The 21,988-nt window shown below is 41.6% G+C and overlaps 1 protein-coding gene and 1 long non-coding RNA gene across 15 annotated transcripts in view; one reads left to right on the top strand and one right to left on the bottom strand.

The window, feature by feature from the left end:
* The window catches only part of CFAP43 (cilia and flagella associated protein 43), a 140,204-nt gene that overhangs the window by 28,460 nt on the left and 89,756 nt on the right, over nt 1–21,988 (top strand). For 5 of the 14 annotated variants that reach the window (XM_024254340.3, XM_054522818.2, XM_054522814.2 and 2 more), the window contains exons 1-3: nt 7,953–8,135; nt 9,469–9,722; nt 14,775–14,871. The exons of 1 other annotated variant lie outside the window; for it this stretch is intronic. In XM_024254340.3, coding sequence (XP_024110108.3) covers nt 8,071–8,135; nt 9,469–9,722; nt 14,775–14,871 — 416 coding nt within the window. In that variant the 5' untranslated portion in view covers nt 7,953–8,070. 8 more of the 14 variants (XM_054522813.2, XM_054522816.2, XM_054522826.2 and 5 more) reach the window with 6 other exon arrangements.
* On the bottom strand, nt 3,499–7,818 carry LOC129048342 (uncharacterized). Its single transcript, XR_008510611.2, has 3 exons — nt 7,265–7,818; nt 4,860–5,005; nt 3,499–4,136 (listed from the first exon to the last, which is right to left on the bottom strand). It is a non-coding gene; the product is annotated as an uncharacterized LOC129048342 (long non-coding RNA).

Here is a 21,988-nt window from a genome sequence, read left to right as displayed (position 1 = left end):
GATTCCATTCAGTTCCTCTTTTGCTGTAACACAGGGTAAGTTCAGCTTCCCAGGGTCACTGCTGATTCCAGGCCAGCATCTCTTTCCCAAAGTCTGTATTTCCTGCCTACCTTTCATCCTCTGCCAGTCACTTACTTTGGGAGCAGGGCAAGACTGGCCTCCTCACATTCTGCTCTAGGGTTGGCTTTAAAATTAAGGGAAGTCTCTAGCTGGGTTTCTGGGGATACCCATAGCTGATATTCAGGAGATTCCCTGACTCCCACACCGGGCCTGGTTGCAGAAGGATGAGTGGCCTTTCTTTCTTAGTTGTGGTTAAAGGTATGAGGGTGGGGTGGAGAGGGCTTGGTCAAAACACAAATAAGCAAAGTCATCAGGGGTGGCAACAGAACGTTTGACTTTTCCTTCTTGCCACTTCTCCCTGGGACTCTGCAACATGAGATTTTGTCAGTCAGTTTTATGAGTTTTTAAGAACTAAGCATGGTGTGTGTCTGCCACTCACATTTCTGCATAGAAACACGTGTCTCCATTTCCTCCTCACCCCGTCTCAGTGAAGAGCACCACCATCTCTGTGGTAATTAGAAATCTAGGAACATCCTTGACTCTCCTTTCTCCCTTGCCTCTTTTTATCAATCCATCACCAAATCCTATAGATTTTTACCTTTTAAAATAACTTTTTAATACACTGACTTACCAGTGGTTTTCAACTGGGGGGTGATTGTGCCATCCAGGGGACATTTGACAATGTGCATAGGCATTTTTGGTTGTCACAACTGCAGAGGTGCTACATTGCTGAACACCCTGCCAATGCTGCCATCCAGGGGATGGCAACAATCGCCAAATCTAACCCAGAATACCGATAGTGCTGAATTTGAGAAATCCTGCATTGGCTCCACTTGTTAGGAGAATGGAATAGACTCCTGACTGATCTGCCTGTTTCGATTCTCCCTGTTCTCCCACCCCAACCAATTGATAATCCTGCAGCCAAATGATCTTTTAAAAGCATAGGCCTGATCCTGTCACTCCCCTGCTGAAAACCACTTAATGTCTTATAGGGGAGGAGAAAGTGTGATACCTTTCCTCGTCTATCATAAGGGTTATAGCTGACACTCCTACAGCAAAAGACAGACTAACAAGAGAAAAGCATGACAAATTTGTTAAATCAAAGTTTTACACGACACAGGAGCCTTCAGAAATAAAGACTCAAAGTCCCAGGGAAAAGTATTTTTAGGTTTAGGCTCCATGAAGAACGGACAGCTGTGTAGAAATGTGATTGGACAAAAAGGCTATGATCTAATGGTAACAGACTGAAAGGGCAACCCAGCAAGGCCCGTCTGTTTACATTCTTCTTGGCCTCTCGGAGTAGGATTCCTTCCTGCTGGGTACAGAGCAGGACCCCTCTGGAATAAGATGCTTATGATCTACATTAGACAGGTAGGCTAGAGAATTTCTTTATGGCCAGTTCCTACAAATAAAGGCGGGGGAAGGTTAGAGTAATATTTCCAGGTTTTTATGCCTTGCTTTGAGGGAGAGGGGTTCTATAATATATATAATATATATATATTAATAGATTCTATGACCCACCTTGGGGAAGAGGAATTCTGGTGTCTATGACTTGCTTTGGGGGAGAAACAGGGGCAGGAGACAGGAGAACAGAAAAAGGTCAGAGAGAAACTTTGCTTCTGAGGCCTTCCAGTCTTATTTAATTCAAAGTATTCAGCATGCCAAAGCATCATACTTGTATTTACTTATTTATTTATTTTTTTTTTTAGATAGGGTCTCACTCTGTCACCTAAGCTGGAGTGCAGTGGTGAGATCATGGCTTACTGCAGCCTCGACCTCCCAAGGCTCAAGTGATCCTCCTGCCTCAGCCTCCCAAATAGCTGGGACTATATGCATATGCCACCACGCCCAGCTAATTTTTGTATTTTTAGTAGAAATGAAGTCTCACTATGTTGCCTAGGCTGGTCTTGAACTCCTGGGCTCTAAGCCCCAATAGTCTTTTCATGGCTCTTAGGATAAAGGCCAGAACTTTCAACTTGTCCTTCACCTGGCCATTGGTTCCTTCACTAGCCTCATCTTAAGTATTTTCTTCTTATCTCCCTCTGCGCCAATCACACTGCCCTTCCCAGTTCATCCAACCTGTGGCCCTGTCTCAGTGTCTTCATAAAAATTATCCTCAGCCCATCCCACCCCCATCCAGCAATCACTCCTCATTGTTTGACCCTCAGTGAAAGCGGTGCATGCACACAGAAACCATCCCTAACACTGCCCATTCAGCTCGTGTTAAGGAACAAATTATTCAATGGTACTTGCTCAAGCATGGTAAGGCCACATTTACTCAGGACCATCATGAAAGGTATAGGAACCATGACAATGGAAGTTTGAGTACAGAGCTCAACTCTAAATACAGCATGGGCAAGTGGGAATTTATAGCCAAGGAGCAGGGTGGGGGTCAGTGGATGGAAAATTACTATAAGAAACCATCAGGGCTGATGGAGGATTCTGGCTAAATTGACCTAATGGGCTTCTTGCTGAAGACAGGTATGAAAGGAAAATAAATCTTGGGGCCCTCAAATCACTAAGCCAAAGGGAAAGTCAAGCTGGGAACTGTGTCAGGCAAATCTGCCTCCCATTTTATTCCTGCATAAGATAGCTACAAATATAAAAAAAAGCTACACACCTCCCTCATAATTTTCCCACAAGGAAATTCCTTGTAGACAAAGGACAGACAGAACTCAAAGTCGTCCCTCTGGTCACAAGAGACAACTGTATATCTGATGGCTTTCTCTGCCCTATTGTTTCACTAAGCCAGACTTAGGCATAAGTGACTATTCCTCTACCCTCCTCTCATATGTAAATTGTTGTATTCAGTGAAAAGCTAATCAGAGACTCAAAGGAATGCAATCTTTTGTCTCTTATCTCCCTATGACCTGAGTGAACCAATGTACATCTTAAACATATTGTGTAGGATGTCTCCTGTCTCCCTAAAATGTACACAACAGAGCTGTGCCCCGACCACCTTGGGCACATGACAGGACCTCCTGAGGCTGTGTCATGGGCATGTTCTTAATCTCAGCAAAATAAACTTTCTAAATTGATTGAGACCTGTCTCAGATATTTTGGGTTCACATAGGCCAAGGTAATCAGACATCACCTGGGGGACGGCAGAGAATGAGGAACCTGATCAGACATGGAGGGTGATCAGACATTGAGGACACTGACTGACTGACTTAGCAGTGTTGCCAAACTGACTTAGCAGTGTTCTTTGCTAAAACCAGATCTTACAAGGATGGACACAAACAAGCCTAGGGAAAGGCTCAGGCAGAGAGTCTTTGTCACTAGGTGAGGATCCTAACATAAGCATTCATACTATCATGTTTCTTTTCTTATTTCAATCTATAATTCTATTTGCATAATGATGTTGTTACAGGAAAGGGGTCCTGATCCAGACCCCAAGAGAGGGTTCTTGGATCTCACGCAAGAACGAATTCAGGGCGACTCTGTAGTGCAAAGTGAAAGCAAGTTTATTAAGAAAGTATATTAAGCAAGTTTATTAAGAAAAGATGATATACTAAACAAGGGGTGGATTATTCATGCCTCCCCTTTTTAGACCATCTAGGGTAACTTCCTGATGTTGCCATGGCATTTGTAAACTGTCATGGAGCTGGTGAGAGTGTAGCAGTGAGGATGACCAGAGGTCACTCTTGTCGCCATTTTGGTTTTGGTGGGTTTTGGCCGGCTCCTTTACTGCAAACTATTTTATCAGCAAGGTCTTTATGACCTGTGTTTTATGCTGACCTCCTATCTCATCCTGTGACTTAGAATGCCTAACCATCTGGAAATGCAGCCCAGTAGGTTTCAGCCTCATTTTACCCAGCTCCTATTTAAGATGGAGTTGCTCTTGTTCACATGCCTCTGACATTTCCCCCCTCTCTTTTATAAGAGAACCCTTAATCCTAAGGGTTGCAGAGGGATGAAGATCCATCTTTTGTAACTTCTTCAGGCTGAATAGGGGTGATGATATTCCTGCCTAACTATGAGGGTCTCTTGCATTCAGGGTAGAGAGGAGTTCAGTCAGAGAGCATCAGTATGGTAAGGTCCATTCATAACTCTTGAGTTTTGACAAAAGGTGATATCTGGAAGATTAATACATGTTTAAGAAAACATTTAGTAGGCTTGTCCTGTATTCCTACACAAAGAGTATAACAGCAATATATTCCACAAGTGTAAAGCAAAATAAGTAAAGTTATTCCAAGTAAGCTAAATTAGAAGGCTTTTTCATGAACTGGGCAGCTGTTGGAACTAAGCTGATATGGGGTTATTAGCTGAATGTGATGTGCCCAGAATTAGAATACTGATCCAGATTTTTACATTACCCATCCCTTTTGTTTCTTCTGAGCAGCAGTCAGAGATCATTGATTGGTTCACAGGAATAAGCAGGGTTAGCCTAAATTGCAGAAACGAACTTAAAAACAACTAATGAGACTAGAATTTAATAACAAGTGTACCACAGTTCTTGAAACATAATATTTCTCTCTCCAGTTTCTCATTTTTACTAAAGACAAATCATAGTAAGACTGATTTGCTTTGTTATACTTGGCCTGATTATTTGTATAAAGTGGAACAAAAATAATTATTTTTCACATAGGCTCTTTTTAAATTAGGTTTGATGGAAATCTGTTCTATAGAAGTAATCTTAGACAAGACTTTGTAAAGCCAAGCTCGGCCATGTGTTTGTACCCTCAAATACCTATGAGTTGAGTAAATTCCTGTTCTCTTGGGGTCCCAAGATAACTTAGGACTCCTGGATCTGTCAGAAAGTGACATTCTTTACTTATCACAGGTCATTCTTTACCTACCTTTACAGGGACAGTTGCAGACAAGATCTGAGGCCAATTCTCCAAGGGGCTTTTATTGGCTTTACAAGTCAAGTTTGATTCCTTAAAGGAAAGCACACCATTCCAGTTAAAGCCTTGGTGAAATAACCAATTTCTCCAATTGTGTTCTGTTACAAAAGAAAACAGATCCTTATTGCATGTATGCAAATAACTATATTGCCATAAATTAAGAATACTCACAAATAGTTTCCAAATTTTGGAAAAATCAGGTAGAGAGAAACAAATATACTCCAAATTTTGTTCACAGAAGTATACTCAATTGCTAAAAGCTGTAAATAGCTCAAAAGAAAAGTTTCCTTGACTCTGATATTCATGAACATTCCAGCTCTACATGAGGGTTCTGAAAGTTGTTTCCTCTATTCTAATGTTACAATTTCCAAAGTTATTAGAAACCTGCATTTGGGAACACCTGCTGGAGTTCTATAGTTGATTATAAACTACCTTCTAAAGAGGATTAGAACAAGAAAACAATTGTGGATGATAAAAAGTTTTAGGATAGCCACTATTAAAGCCACAATTGATAAGGAAACTTGCTTATGTGGCACACAAAATTTTACATAACAATTATAATTATTAATAACCTACACTAAGTCATATTAGAATTATAAGAGTTTCTCATAACTTTGTAACATATACCAATAACACATTTATGCAAATATAGTCCAAAAAAAGCAAAACACCATTTCACATTTGGCAATGCTTCCTGTATGATTTTTATAGCAAATAAGCCAAATTTTACCTTTACATTAATGTGCTATTAATGTTAAACCCAATTTTTAATAAAACCTTATAGACATATTTACCCAATTTTAATGTTAACCATAAGGTAAGAGTCTTATAAACCTCGTATAACTCTTTACAATTTTGTGTGTGTGTGTGTGTGTGCGTGTGTGTGTGAAAGAGCAGATCAACTCTCTAAGAAAAACCTGTTGTGCTTTTATTCCAATGTTTAATTTATCAAAAAACTGAATAATACCCCTGTAACTTTAGCCAATATGTTCACACACAGAATCTCTTACAATTAATTTTTATAAACCTTCCACAACTTATTTAAACCTTTAGTTTTCTTTTTTACTTAAAGCAATCCTTTAACACTTAAATGTAGGCAGAGAAAAATCCACATTCCCATGACTTCTTATAATCTTTCACCAAAAACACATTTTACTTTCTTTACACATTTTGCATGTAAAATTGTTTCTTTAGTAGTTTTAATTACATGTTATAATGTTAACTTTTAGCAACTTTTATTTTGGGTGAAAACCTTGGTAAGTAAGAGATTTTAATTGTGTACTAGGTGTGGAGCCTAGCCTAGGACACACCAGGCAGAAGTGCAGGTAAGAGCTGACTCTCTAGCATAGCCAGAGGGCATGCCTAACTCCACATGTCCACAGGGCTCACCCTTACTTAAGCAGGCAAGTTGTACAGTAAGAGTCATAGGGCACTTTATGAAGCATTTAGGAGGCCTAACAATCTGTGAATTGTACAACATTTCTTGCATAAAATCACTTTCATAAATCCTTTCACAACTTACACAGACCATCTGAGACAATGTGGATATCTAGCCCAACTCCCTGGATCCCACCAGTCTCTAAGTTCCAAGAAGGAAGAAATTTTGTTTGTTTTTCTGTTTTTCCAAGTGACTAGCATATATGCATGAATGCACGCGGGATGCTCTGTAAATATTTGTGAAAGAAATGGAGAGAAGAAAGCAAGACAGGAAGGAAAGACCTAAAGAAAGGAAAGGAAGGGTAGAGAAGGGAAGATGACTGAAGGGAAAGGAAGGAGAAGGGTAAGGGAGGGAGTCTAAGGGAAAGTATGGGAGAGAAGAAGGAATGACAAGCTGCCAACCATTCAATCAGGTTACTTCCAGAGCTGTCTGCTTCCCTGAGGAAGCAAGAGGGTACATTTCAAAGTGTTATGTGGTACTTAAGGGCTTGGAGCTCTAAATTAGGCTAGACCTGCATTTAAGTCCCACTCAGGGCCGGGCAAGGTGGCTCACGCCTGTAATCGCAACACTCTGGGAGGCCAAGGCAGGCGAATCACTTGAGGTCAAGAATTTGAGACCAGCCTGGTCAACATGGTGAAAACTCGTCTCTACTAAAAATACAAAAAATTAGCTGGGCGTGGTAGCAAGTGCCTGTAATCTCAGCTACTTGGGAGGCTGAGGCAGGAGAATCACTTGAACCCAGGAGGTGGAGGTTGCAGTGAGCCAAGATCAAGCCACTGCCCTCCAGCCTGGGCAACGGAGTGAGATCCTGTCTCGAAAATAAATAAATAAATAAATAATATAAATAAATAAATGAAGTCCCACTCAACTTTGTAGCCATGGAAAAATTATGTGCTTCTCTTTTCCTCACGTTACTTACCTGTAAAATGGGGCTGATGGGAGATGTGAAGACGTTGCAACAATGTTTGGCACAGTCAGCACTCTAAATGACAGTCTGTTTAGAAATTTATTAATTTTTTAAAATAATTATTTCTTTAGAGACACGTCTCGCTCTCTCGCCCAGGCTGGAGTGCTGTGGCGTCATCCCAGCTCACCGCAGCCTTGAACTCCTGGGCTCAAGCGATCCTCCCACTTCAGTCTCCCAAGTAGCTGGGACTACAGGCGTGCACCACCATGCCCGGCTGCTTTTTAAATTTTTTTGTAGAGATGCGGCACGGGCGCGGCAGGTCTCGCTATGTTGTCCAGGCTGGTCTTCAACTCCTAGCCTCAAGCGATCCTCCCGCTTTGACCTTCGAAAGCGCGGAGATTGTAGGCATGAGTCTTACTTGCAATTATTGGCCCGGACCTGGGGAAATTTGTTAAAATGCAGATTCTGATTGAGTAGATCTGGTGTGGGAGCCATGTTTCTGCATTTATAACAAGCTTCCCAGGTAGCACCAATGTTGCTGGTAAACAGACCACACTTTGAACAGCAAGGGGCCCGCCCCTCGCTTGGCTTGCCGCTCACCCATTGGCCGAGAGTGGCGGACCTTCCACCAATCTGCTCGGCTCAGGAGGCAGAGGGCCAAAGCGTAGAACCAATGGGCGCGGGGCTTACGGTCTCCGGGATACGGCTGTACACAGCAGCGGCGTCGCGGCCAGCAACCCCGCGGCGGAGGAAAGGTAATCGTCCCGCCCTGGGGTGCTGCGTGCGCTGCCTGCTCCCGCCTGAGGAAAACACTGCCCATGGCGCAAGGCCGGGAGCGCGACGAAGGCCCCCACTCCGCCGGCGGCGCGTCCTTGTCCGTGAGGTGCGGTGTTCACGGCCCCGCGACCGATCTGGGTCTCGCGGAACCTCCTGCCCCACGTCCCCTCCTCCCTCCTCTCCCTCCGGTTCCTTAGGGCGGCTTTCCCCGCAGCTTCGACCTCTTCCCCTCTGCCCCCAGTGCCTTCCCTCAGCCTCCCTCCCCGTGTGACCTCCCCTGTCCGCTCCCCATCCCCTTGTTTCTTGACCCCGTCCCCAGTTGTCTTTCCCACTCCTTATTCTGCGACCCTGACCCTTGGTCTCTTACCCAGCAACGCCCCCTGCACCCTTCATCTCTTCCTTCTAGCTCAGGATTCCCGCTAGTGATCCGGGTCTTCTGATCACATACCCCTCCCCCTCCACCTGGCGACAGCCCGGATCCCGTCCTTGCTACCTTTGGTGATTTTCCCCAAATTAGGTCCCTGAATCCCTTCCTTCTAACTCCCATCCACTAGCTTTGGATTTATTTGCATTTATAGTAGCCTTTGAAAAGCATCAAGCACTGCGCAGATAGAGGTGGCATTTTTTTTTTCTACATTCTAGAGTGTTCCTCCCAGCCCCCACCTCCACTCTATACAGCATCCCCTGCTAGTCCTGGACACTCTAATGTCTCGAAGTTTCTCACCAAACCAGTGTCCTTCACTTGCCTTTTCCACCATCTTCAAGCATATCTTTAATATTTAAATAAAAACAGAATCTCCTTCATCTCCTCTCCTTTCTAGCATACACCTAGCACGCACTCCTTACTTGAGAGTATGTTCGTGTGCTAGCCTTTCGTTCACGTCGACTTCATTCCTTTTATTTTCTACGTTTATCTGTATTTTTAAATCTAAAATATGGCCACATACTCTTCATCTGTGTAAATAAGCAGTTTTCCTACTCCGCTTACAACCACAAAGCAGGCTGTCCTATGCAAAGTTGTTTTTTAAAGTTTATTTAAAAAATCAAACTAATTATAAAAGAATGGCCCAGGATGCCACTGTGTTGAGATCAAGCTCTTTTCTCTGTTATTTTCACTTTTTGTCTTCCAAGTATAGAAGACCCCAGAAGTCCTTCTGAGACTTTCTCAGGTTTGGTCAGAGAGTTTCCTTTGCTGAAAAAGTTATCTGAAGAAGGCCTGGGAGACCTATGGAACTTTAGCTCTACATTTAAATTTCTATAATTCATTGACTCAAATGGATCTCACAGCCAGCATGTGTGTTCTTTTATCTTAGAAATTGGGGGCAGAAAGGACATGAAAATAGAAATGTTTCAAAGATTTTGATGACCCTTTGCTTTGTTAAAAAAAAAAAAAGTATTTGAAATGTATTATATTGATGTTGACATATCTTTTTCCAAAGATGGGTGCAAGGATTCCCTAAGCAGAATGTTCATTTTGTCAACGACAACACTATTTGCTACCCTTGTGGGAATTATGTAATATTTATTAATATTGAAACCAAGGAAAAGACTGTACTGCAGTGTAGTAATGGAATTGTGGGCGTCGTGGCAACTAACATCCCCTGTGAAGTTGTGGCTTTTTCTGACCGGAAGCTAAAACCTCTCATCTACATATACAGCTTTCCAGGATTGACCAGAAGGACCAAATTGAAAGGTATTCTGGAGAACCCTTCCTCTGCCCATAATTGAAGGATTTTGTTTAAAGAGTTGACTAAATCTATTATAAGTAAAGATTTATTTTTTGAAAGGTTTTTTTTGTTTTGAGACGGAGTCTTGCCCTGTTGCCTAGGCTGGAGGGCAGTGGTGCGATCTTGGCTCTCTGCAACCTCTGCCTCCCAGGTTCAAGTGATTCTCCTGCCTCAGCCTCCTGAGTAGCTGGGATTACAGGTGCGTACCACCATGCTCAGCTAATTTTTGTATTTTTAGTAGAGACGGGGTTTCACCATGTTGGTAAGGCTGTTCTCGAACTCCTGACCTAGTGATCCGCCTGCCTCGGCCTCCCAAAGTGCTGGGATTACAGGCATGAGCCACCACGCCTGGCCCCATTTTTTTTTTTTTTTTAATATACATTTTTAAAGAAGGAATCAAGCTGATCACTGAGGATTTGTATTATGTTAGCTAGAGCCTTGCTGTTCAAAGTGTGGTCTGTTTACCAGCAACATTGGTGCTACCTGGGAAGCTTGTTATAAATGCAGAAACTTGGCTCCCACACCAGATCTACTCAATCAGAATCTGCATTTTAACAAAATTCCCCAGGTGATTCATATGCATATTAAACTTTGAGAAGCACTGGGCTAGAAGACTATTGCCTTTTTCAGAACAATGATTTTTTTTCTTTCCTAATATTTGTTGAAAATCCAGGTGAATTGATGTTTGTATAGCTTCTAAAGTCAAGTCTCTGAGCCTCAATTTCCTCATTCATGAAATAGGGATAAAGATGGTGTCTAATGTGAAGGCTGCGGTGATGATGATAGATGAAATTATATAATATGCTGTATGTGTATGTATGCCAAGTGCTATTGCCTACCATTTGAATTATTACTGTTTATTTTATTTTATTTATTTTATTTTAACAGAGTCTGGCTCTATCACCCAGGCTGGAGTGCAGTGGCATGATCTTGGCTCACTGCAGCCTCCACCTCCTGGGTTCAAGTGATTCTCCTGCCTCAGCCTCCCAGGTAGCTGGGATTACAGGCGTGTGCCACCGTGCTCGGCTTTTTTTTTATATGTTTTTGGCAGAGGATGGGGTTTCACCATGTTAGCCAGGCTGGTCTTGAACTCCTGGCCTCAAGTGATCCACCCACCTCTGCCTCCCTAAGTGCTGGGATTACAGACGTGAGCCACTGTGCCCGGCCTAATGACTCTTTCTTAGATACAGCTGACCCACACTGAGCTGCTGCACGTCTGCTGGAGCCACCAGCTAATGATTCCTTCATTTAACACCCCATGGGCAGAAAGCTCATGCTTGAGGCTGGACTTAGCTCTGTAGTCTTAAGGGTCAAATAAGTGTTTGGGTGAAGTCAGGGAACTTCACTATAATTTATAATACTTTGTGGTGAAATTTGCATTCTCAACAGTTTAAGACAACTTTTAAAACATAACCCATTCACATGTTGGGGACTATCTAGGTGGACTATACCCTTTATCTTTAAAATTTCCCCTTTATCTTTAAAATTTCCCCAGGTTGGTTATTTGGCTGTAGTTCTGTTCGAACCAATTGAAAGTTAGTTCAAACCAATACCCAGGAGTCATACTGAGTAATGATGCCCTAGAGGAATTCCCAGTAATATTAATCAGTGAGACCTGTTATCACTATTATTTAATATCAACCTGGAAGTTCTAGCCAATGAAACAAAATATAAAACTGAAAATAATATAGCTATGGGAAAGGGGATGATGGATAATGCAATAGTCTGCTAGGACTAACAAACGAATGCTCAGTAAGATGCTGGTTTTGAAATAAGTACCCATACAATTAGAAGATATACATACTTAGAAATAATTCCAAAAAAAGTGTGAGTGACCTAGGTGAAGAAAACTACAAAAATCATTGATTTAAAATATTTAAATGCATAGAAATGTATTCCTGGATGGAAAGCCTGGTTATTATAAATATATTTCTGAGATTTGTCATAGAAAGTAATTTGTAGGTTTATCATATGTTTTAGACAGCAAGGAGTACTCAAATGATTCCAAAATTCATCTGGAAAATAAAACATAGAGAATGAGAATAATTTGAAAGAGAATGATGGCAAGGCAGAGGGTCATTTTAATATTATGGTGCCATAGTAATTAGAAGTATGGCATTGGTGCAGGGATCACCAAATCAGTGGGAGAGTTGAAGACTTGGGACAGAATCTAAAGTATATAAAAGCTGAGTAAATGAAGAAAGAGGCTACCACCAAAAAGAAGGAGGAAGAGAAGGAGGAAGAGGAGGAGGAGGAAGAGAGAAGAAAAAATATAGATTATTCAATAGTGGTTAAGAAAACTGCATATTTTAACAAAAGTATCAAGTTAGATATTCATGGTCTATGTCAGATGAAAATAAGCATTCAATATAAATAACAAATCCACTTGAAAATAGTAGAAAATATGGGCCGGGCGCAGTGGCTCACGCCTGTAATCCCAGCACTTTGGGAGGCCAAGGCAGGTGGATCACGAGGTCAGGAGATCAAGACCATCCTGGCCAACATGGTGAAACCCCATCTTTACTAAAAATACAAAAGTTAGCTGGGCATGGTGGCGCGTGCCTGTAATCCCAGCTACTCAGGAGGCTGAGGCGGGAGAATCGCTTGAACCCGGGAGGCAGAGGTTGCAGCGAGCCGAGATCGTGCCACTGCACTCCAGCCTGGTAACATAGCGAGACTGTCTCAAAAAAAAAAAAAAAAAAAAATAGTAGAAAATATGGTAGAATAGAGGAGTGATTCCAGGAAGGGGAAGAACTTTTCACACAAAACAAAAACTTAGAAAACACAGACATATTTGATTGTATATCTATTTTAAACTGATTAACATCAAAAACACCATGAAAAATTAAAAGGGAAATAATAAACCGGGTAAAATATTTGGAACAAATATGATCAAATATTTTCAGAGCATTAATGAAACGAAAACAAAACAAACAGCCTCTTAGAACAATGGAAAAGAAATTAACCCAGACAAATCACTAAACTCCAAATGACCAAATACATCAAAAAATGTTTCATCTCAAGATTTGTTTTAAAAAGCGTGATTTAAACCAAGATGCTATTTTTCTGCCTATCAAGGTCACAACTTTTTTATGATCATAATTGCTAGGTAGAATGCAGTGAAATTGGTAGCACTATTTGCTGAAGGTGGGACTATAAATTGATAGAGTCTTTCTGTGAAATAAATATTGACTCTATTTGACCCAGTATACTCACTTCAAGACGAATTCAGTTTTTAGGAAATGGTTAGAAATATGGTCAAAGATTTACATGCAAAGGAGTTTAAAAAGCACTATGATAATAGCACAAGATTGGAGCAACCTACATCTCCGGTATTATGGATATAGTTAAATAAAGGGTATAGTTAAATAAAGGATATAGTTAAGTAAAGTTAAATAAATACTATAAAGGGGTATTATGCAAACATTAAAAATCACACTTTTAAAGAAGCGTTAAGATAATGATAAAATGGTCAATATAACATAAATAAAAAACCAATAGGAGGCAACACTATGATCCAATTCCATTTAAAAATGGATTATCATATATTATATATATATATGGTGAGACAGAGTCTTGCTCTGTCACCCAGGCTGGGGTGCAGTGGCACAGTCTTGGCTCACTGCAACCTCCACCTCCCAGGTTCAAGCGATTCTCCTGCCTCAGCCTCCCAAGTAGCTGAGATTACAGGTGCCTGCCACCACACCCGGCTAATTTTTGATTTTTAGTAGAGACGAGGTTTTACCACGTTGGCCAGGCTGCTCTCAAACTTCTGACCTCAGTGATCCACCTGCCTTCGCCTCCCAAAGTGCTGGGATTTCAGGTGTGAGCCATCTCTCCTGGCCTCATATATAATATTTAATCTATGGCTAGTATAGCTATAAAAAGCAAAGTTATATTTAAAGAAAATATATATGTATGTATTTTTTCAAGTAAACAGAAGAAAAGACTAGAAAGAAATTTACCAAGTTTGGTAGTAGGATTATAGCGGATATATTTTTCTCTCTTTTTTTTGGCATTTTCTTCAAATACCATATTTTCTAAGATTTAAAGAATATCTAAAGTTGGTCATCTTCAATTGTGGGGGGAAACGTCTGTTTAGCAAGCATTTAAAAATCATTAAGATCTCTGCCTACAGAAAAACTAGTTTTTGTAGTGAATGCTCAATAAATACATTTTTTCTTTGTTGATTAGACTATGCTAAATATATTCAATAAATGACAAAAGCAAAATTTTAGGATTATATTATGGTCAATTAAAATGAGAATGAGAAAAAAGGCAGAAAACAGCTATTAAAAATCCACAGAACAAGCAATAGAGACACAAACATACAAAGACAGACTGAGATGAGGGCAAAGCTTGCACCTGTGGAACCCCACTGAAGAACAGCAGATGAAGAAGAGGGAAAATCAGACCACTCTGCACTGGGAAGCAGAGACAGGCGCTTCTTGTTTTGGCCTCCCCATGATATGCATTTTAAAACATGTCGTTGCTAAGACTTTGGAATTCATGTTGCTTTTCGTCAACTATAGGTACAAAGGAGTATGTCACTTTTTATAGCTGTTCCAAAAGCTGGCAGATATTAAGCTAAGGGCCAGATATGGCCTAAGATAATAGAAATAAGGAAGTAACCTAGAATTATTACAACTTCCCAAGATATTTAAAGATGTCTAAATAACTATTCTAATTACAATGTCTCATATATTTATGAGATAATTCTTGGTCATTTCAGACCATGCTGGGACATACATGGTGCAGTATGCGCAGTTCTGCATTGAAGTCTAGAGACAGTAACCTAATGGTCTTAATTCACTTTAATATATTTTACAAATGGATCTTAGCTTTGCTCTAAGCTTTCTGTTCATGGTCTTAGAAATTAGCCAGGATCTTTCTTCTAATAGTTAAATGTTTTTGAATTACATGAAAATCATTAGCAAAGGAAAATAAACTGTAAGACCATAGTTAACTGAACATGGTCTTAACATAATCAAATCCTGATAATGGATTTTATATTTTAGGCAACATTCTCCTGGACTACACTTTACTTTCATTCAGTTACTGTGGCACCTACCTGGCTAGTTACTCCTCTCTCCCAGAATTTGAACTGGCCCTTTGGTAAGTTTCAGCATCCTGTGGAATTCCTTTTACTGGGTTACATTTTCCTCTTACTCTTCTGGATTTTATCGAAGGAAATAGACATGAAAAATCTGAAACAAGGAAGTATAGAAGGAAAAAATCCCAATCATAAGTTTTAATACAGTTGCTATGTTTAGGCATAAAATTTGGCAGTCAGAGCAAAAACTATATAAGAACTAAATTAGTTATTGTCATTCTCTTTCATTAACATGCTTTATGTATTCTCAGATCGAGAATATATTTATAAATACATAAAGTTTCACTTAAAAAAACAAATGGCATCTTGGAGTTGTTCGCATGTTTCCTGCTAATATTGAAATTGAGATGGTCTCTATATCAGAGTTCAGTTTAAAGTAATTGTTGTTAGAGACATTAGAACAATTATATGTTCAGAGAGTGGAACATTATACCAGTTTTGCCCACTGTATGGGAAATCCTGTGGTTAAGACACATTTCTGGTCTTTCCTGGATCATTTCATGTGGCCAACTTTAAGGCTGTACTCCCTTTTCTATCCATGATGTAAGCCCCTTCAAGAGGATATTTTTCTGATTAAGGGGAAGTACAGAATATTCCAGAAATGATTAAAGGATAGCATACCAACATTTCTTATACAAAAATGTAAGTACCTAGATTCAGGGAGCCACATTTAGTTTATGTAAATGTTTTTTTTTTTTTTTGAGGTAGAGTCTTGCTCTGTCGCCCAGGCTGAGGTGCAGTGGTGCGATCTCAGCTCACTGCAACCTCCGCCTCCCGGGTTCAAGCAATTCTCCTGCCTCAGCCTCCCGAGTAGCTGGGATTACAGGTACCCGCCATCATGTCCGGCTAATTTTTTGTATTTTTGTAGAGACAGGGTTTCACCATTTTGGCCAGGCTGGTCTTGAACTCCTGACCTCAGGTGATCCGCCCACCTCAACCTCCCAAAGTGCTGGGATTACAGGTATGAGCCACTGCGCCCGGCCCTAAAATTTTTTTAGAACAGCTTTATTGAGGTATAACTAACAGATAATGAACTGTTCATATATAAAGTAAATACTTTGATAAGTTTTGACTTATGTATATACCCATCACCGTAATCAAGATAATACATCCATCGGCCAGGTGCCGTGGCTCACGCCTGTAATCCCAGCATTTTGGGAGGCTGAGGTAGGCGAATCATGAGGTCAGGAGATCGAGACCATCCTGGCTAACACGGTGAAATCCCGTCTCTACTAAAAATACAAAAAATTAGCTGGGCGTGGTGGTGGGTACCTGTAGTCTCAGCTACTTGAGAGGCTGAGGCAGGAGAATGGCGTGAACCCGGGAGGCAGAGCTTGCAGTGAGCTGAGATTGCGCCACTGCACACCAGCCTTGGCGACAGAGCAAGACTCCGTCTGTAAATAAATAAATAAATTCATCCATCACCCCAAAAGTTTCCTTGTGTTCCCTTGGAGCTGCTTCATTAGCCTTTGTCAGTAATGTGGTTTCTGTCACTCTAGTTTGCATTTTCTGGTAGTTCATATACAGGGAGTCACACAGTTTATATTCTTTTGTCGGGCTTCTTTCATGCAGCATAATTATTTTGAAATTATTGTATGTTGTTGCATGTATGTGCCAATAGTCATTCCTTTCTATTCCATGGTATGGGTATACCATACTTTATTCACCTGTTGATGGATGTACTGTATTAGCTTGCTAGGGCTTCTGTAACAAAGTATCACAAACTGAGTGTCTCTAATAACAGAAATGTATTATCTCACAGTTCTGGATACACAGGATAGGAAGCAGCTGGGGAGAGATGACAAGTGCATAAATTCTGATAGTTCCAAAAGCAGAAGGCTCCAGTTTTCCTTCCTAAGAACAATCTGTGAATATTAAAAAAGCAGTGAAGTGGAATGAGCACAAATGTGTTAGTGTAACAGACTTAGACCTGAATCCTGGCTCCACAAATTACTAGCTGCGTGATCTTAGAAAGGCTGAGCCTTAGTTTCTTCCTCTGTAAAATAGATACATCAATGTCTCCTAAATATGGTTTTTCTAATAATTCATTGACTAAAAGTATGCATCATACCTAATAGTGTCTATTACAGTATGTTTATTTAAGTCAGAGTTTCAAAAATGATGATTGTTAGGCTAATTCTGGGCCACCAGTGTATTTTGTTTTGGCCATAAAATGTTTTTAAAGTTGGAAAAATTTAAAGAAAAAGTTATCTGTATAGGCTTTCTCAAACACAGGCAACCCTGGACCTGTATTCCCACATGGTCACAGTCTGGTTGGGCTAGTAAGTGGGTGCTTATTCTAGATGCCCACCACCTCGAGCAGGGGTTGGTAAACGATGACCCATAGGCCAAATCTGGCCCACCACCTGTTTTTGTAAAGTTTTGTTGGAACATGTTCATTTGCTTATATATTATCTGTGGCTGCTTTTGCTCTATAATGGCAGACTTGAGTTGTAATAGAGCCCATATATGGTCTGCAAAGCTGAAAAGATTTACTGCCTAGTCCTTTATAGAAAGAGTTTGCCAACCCCTGTCCTAGAGGTGTTTATACTCAGTACATTTCATTCATTTCTATTAACTTCCTGGCCCCTATAAGCATTTGAGTTTGCTCAATGGATTTAATTCATTCAATAAATTTGTATCTCCTGCTTCCTGCTGGATATAAAATGTATCTCAGGTACATTTTAGGTATATCTGAGCCTTCTGTAGAGGGCATTTTTGATAAGCTGAGGTGAGACTGAGACTATGGGTAGGTAGTATCTCTTCCCGGTCCCAACCCTTCCCCTAGATTTGTTTGTATGTCTTAATATTCATGTGCACTTCTATTTAGGAAATTTGAGTCAGAGGGGAGAGACAAGGGGGCAGGAGTGAGGAGGGCAGGGGAGGACAGATGCTGTGTGGAGGACCAGACACTGCTGTCTCATGAGGAGATTCTCAGTGAGGCTCTGCGGTAGCAGAGGTGCCGTGGGGCCCAAGAATGAGTATGAACAGAGCTGGGAGACAGACACTCCTCCAGCCTCTGCTCTGGACACCCAAGATCAGAAGCTTTGGGAGCAACCCCGATGGCACCCTCGGGTGCTGCATAGAAATGTGAGTGGGATTTAATCCTGTGATGAGGCCCAATAGTCCTCTTCACCAAGTAGCTTTGCCAGCAGTGGGCCTAAACACGAGGGAGCTAGAAGATGAACAGGGAGGAGGATGCAACTCACTTGGTGACAGCAGTTAGTCCGTGGACCCTGGGGACTCCCAGAAATAATTTAGTAAAAGTTCAAAAGAGGTGAACTTCTGGAAGTCAGACCAGGAGGAGCTCAAGTACCATGATTTGACTCCTGGAAGTAAATTGGTCTAAGAAGACTTTACCTTTAGGTTCTAATGTTTTAAAAGAGCAGAATGGATTCATGTATTATTTGTGTAATTAAAAATAACAATTTTGAAAAAGAATCTAAAATAGGTGGGGAATGGTCTCATGGTTGTAGTCCCAGGCTGGTGGGGTCTGGGACATCTGGGGTTCATAAGCAAAGACAATGTGCTATACACTAGCAATACCACCACCAGCAGTTTCATCAAACAGGCATTCACTGAGATTTCCAATGGGTTAGTGCATTTAATCCTTGCCTCCCCCCTGCAACAACCCCCATGAGACATCTATGATGGTCCTCATTTTAAAGAAAGAGACTGAAACTTCAGAGAGGTGGGATGTTAAAGCAGAATTTTCAAACAGATTGTAAGACGTAAGATGGTTTTATATAACTCCTTAATAATGGAACCAGCAGGAAAACAAGAAGCTGGTCCCTGTCTTAGTAAGCTGTCACAAAATCCCATAGACTGGGTGGCTTATAAACAACAGAAATAGGTTTCTCACAATTCTGAAGGCTAGAAAGTCCAAGATCAAGGCACCAGCAGCTTCAGTGTCTGGTGAGGGCCTGCTTCCTGATTCATGGATGATAATTTCCACCATGTCCTCACATGGTGGAAGGGATGAGCTAGCTCTCTTTTATAAGGACACTCATCTCAATCATGAGGGCTCTGCACCCTTGACCTGATTACTCCCCAAAAGCCCCAATACCCCAATACCATCACCATTGGGGTTAGGATTTCAACATATAAATTGGCGGGGGGAGGCGGCACACAAACAGACCATAGCAATTCCTGAGTGCTTAAAAGAACACACACACAGCTGGGCATGGTGGCTCATGCCTGTAATCCCAACACTTTGGGAGGCCAAGGTGGGTGGATCACCTGAGGTCAGGAGTTTGAGACCAGCCTGGCCAACATGGCGAAACCCCATCTCTACTAAAAATACAAAAATTAGCAAGATGTGGTGGTGGGTGCCTGTAATCCTAGCTACTCAGGAGGCTGAGGCAGGGGAATCACTTGAACCTGAGAAACAGAGGTTGCAGTGAGCCAAGATCGTGCCACTGCACTCCAGCCTGGGTGAGAGAGCGAGACTCCGTCTCAAAAAAAAAAAAAATGAACACACACACACACATGCTTACTCACATACAGTTACAAAAAGGAGTGGTTACATAAAATTTCTAGGTTAGATATATGAATGATTATCTTTCCAGAGGTCTCTAAAACCTTAGCACCTTAAACTTAACTATTCTACCGGGGCATACAATCATAGCATCGTACATGTTCTAGAGTTTAACCTGTAAAAGCATGCCTGCCTTTATCACATCGGGGCTGTTAGTATATATTATGACAACAAAGTTACATTCCCCAGGAGTGTCAGATATGGGGCAAAGCAAGGTATAAAGTCTGGTTTTTGTTCGAGGAGGCTTGTTGGAAAATGCTTCCCAGCACGATATGAGAAATCAAGCCAACACAATTTTTCTTTTTTCCAAGTTTCATTTTTTTTTATAGCTGCTTGCCTAAACTTACATAGTTGGTGAGTTGCTGAGTGGGCTTTAAACTCATTTGGTTTGTAAGCTCTTTTATAGCTTTCATTGATCTAAGGCACAATGGGAACCTGTAGTAGGGGCACCTCACATAGTCTAATGGTGGAGGGGAATGGTCAGGGAAGGCTTCCTGGAAGGAGAGGTAATGTTTAAGCAGATACTTGTATTAATTAGCTAGGCCTGCCATAGCAAAGCACCACAGACTGGGTGGCTTAAACAGCATACATGTATTGCCTCCCAGTTCTGGAGACTAGAATTCTGAGATCAAGGTCTCAGCAGGGTTCATTCCTTCTGAGGGCTGTGAGAGAGAATCTGCCCCCACGCCTCTCACCAACTTCTGCTCACTTGTTTGCTGGCAGTCCTTGGCTTACAGACACATTACCCAGGTCTCTGGTTTTATTTTCACGTGGCATTCTCCCTGTGTGTGTCTGTCTCCAAATGTTCCCTTTATATAAGAACACCAGACTTACGGGATTAGGGCCCATCCTAATGACTTCATTTTAACTTGATTACCCTCTATAAAGACCATATTTCCAAATAAGGTCACATTCTGACATGCTAGGGGTTAGGATATTAACATGGGAATTTGGGGGAGGCACAGTTCAACCCATAGCAATACCTAAAGGATGAGCAGGAATCAGCCTTGTGACAAGAAGAAAGAACATCCCAGGCAGAGGAATGGCATGTGCAAAGGCTATGAAGTAGAAAAAGCACAGTAGGTTTCAATGAAAAGGTCATAATAATGGGAACAAGAGATTTGCTATGAGAGAGGCAAGCTTGGAGGGACGGTCAGAGGTGAGCTCATGAGTAGCCCTTTATGTAGGTGACCATGTGGTTTATCATCCAAATCAGGATGCTTTTGAGAGTGAAAGAAGGTGTTGCTGATGAATGCAGGGCACTTTAGCCTAAACTGGGTTTCTCCTAGGCATACTGGGAAGGATACTCGCACTCCATATAAGCTATGCTAATGGACAAATTCTTTATCCTAAAGGCAGTGGGGAGCTACTAAAGGGTTTTAAACAGGGATTTGACACAATTATATCTGCATTTAAGAAGACTCCTTTCAGCCAATTATTTCCAATGAAAGTATCTCCAATACTTTCATACTGTGGAAGGTATATTGGAAGGAAACAAGGCATGAGCATCAATTAGGAGGCTGTCGTGGTCCAGGTGAGAGATGACTGTGGCATGGACTAGGGTGGGAGTAGGGATGGAGGGAAGCGAAACTATTTGGGAAGTGTTTAGGAGGTAGCATCATGGGACTTGTAACTGACTAAATGTTGGGTGTCGTGCCGAGGAAGAGGGGTGGGTCTAGGGTTATACCCAGAGCTGTGTGTGACTTGGGCAACTTAGGGACACTGTGGTGCTATTCAGAGAGATACTGAGGGCTTGGGGGCAGGGAATTTAGGGGAGGCAATGGGGGAAGATGAGCTGGGGGACAAACTGAACTGAGAGTGCTTGAGATGAACAAACGGAGATGTCTAGTTGGCAGCTGATATATCAGTTAGGACTTAAGTTCATTTGTGGTCACAGAAACCCAAATCACCAACACGTGTTTCCTTCTCTCACATGCAGTTGTCCGGGCACGAGCAGCTGTGGATGGTGTGGTGGCTTCTCGGGGTCAGCATCCAGTCTCCCGCTGTCATGCTGCTCTGCTGTTCCTAGAGTGTTGCTCTCATCTCTGGTCTATAATGGGTAAAATAGTAGAGATGAGGGCAACACCCTAGGAACAGCAGAGGAACCCTAAACCACTGGTGTATTTTGGGAGCCAATGGGGAGGGAAAAGGATGAGAGGAAGGGCACAAACCTTCTGTTGAAATGCATGAAAGAGATCATTGCCTGACCCAGGGACTACCTCAAGGGCTTTTGGTGAGGACAAGTGACAGCAGGAAGATGCAAGAGCCTTTAGTACCAAAGTTCTCAACACTGACTACATGCTGGAATGACTTGTGAAGCTTTTAAAAAATGTTGGTGCCCACTTTTCCCCTCTCCCCCCGGCCAGTTAAATCAGAGCCTCAGATAGCAATGTGCCTTGCGATGCCTTGAACCACTGCTTGAGAAGGAAGGACAAACACATCATTACCTTGCAAGAATTGCATAAGGCTTATGACTTGAAAAAAAATTCTTTTTAGAAACACAAGCATTTCTTTTTCTTTTTTTCTTTTTTTTGAGACGGAGTCTCGCTCTGTCGCCCAGGCTGGGGTGCAGTGGCACGATC

This window comes from Pongo abelii, chromosome 8, assembly GCF_028885655.2.
Source record: "Pongo abelii isolate AG06213 chromosome 8, NHGRI_mPonAbe1-v2.0_pri, whole genome shotgun sequence".
NCBI classification, from domain to species: domain Eukaryota; kingdom Metazoa; phylum Chordata; class Mammalia; order Primates; family Hominidae; genus Pongo; species Pongo abelii.
Note: the sequence above shows the minus strand (reverse complement) of the source record. Positions and strands in the feature narration are given on the sequence as shown.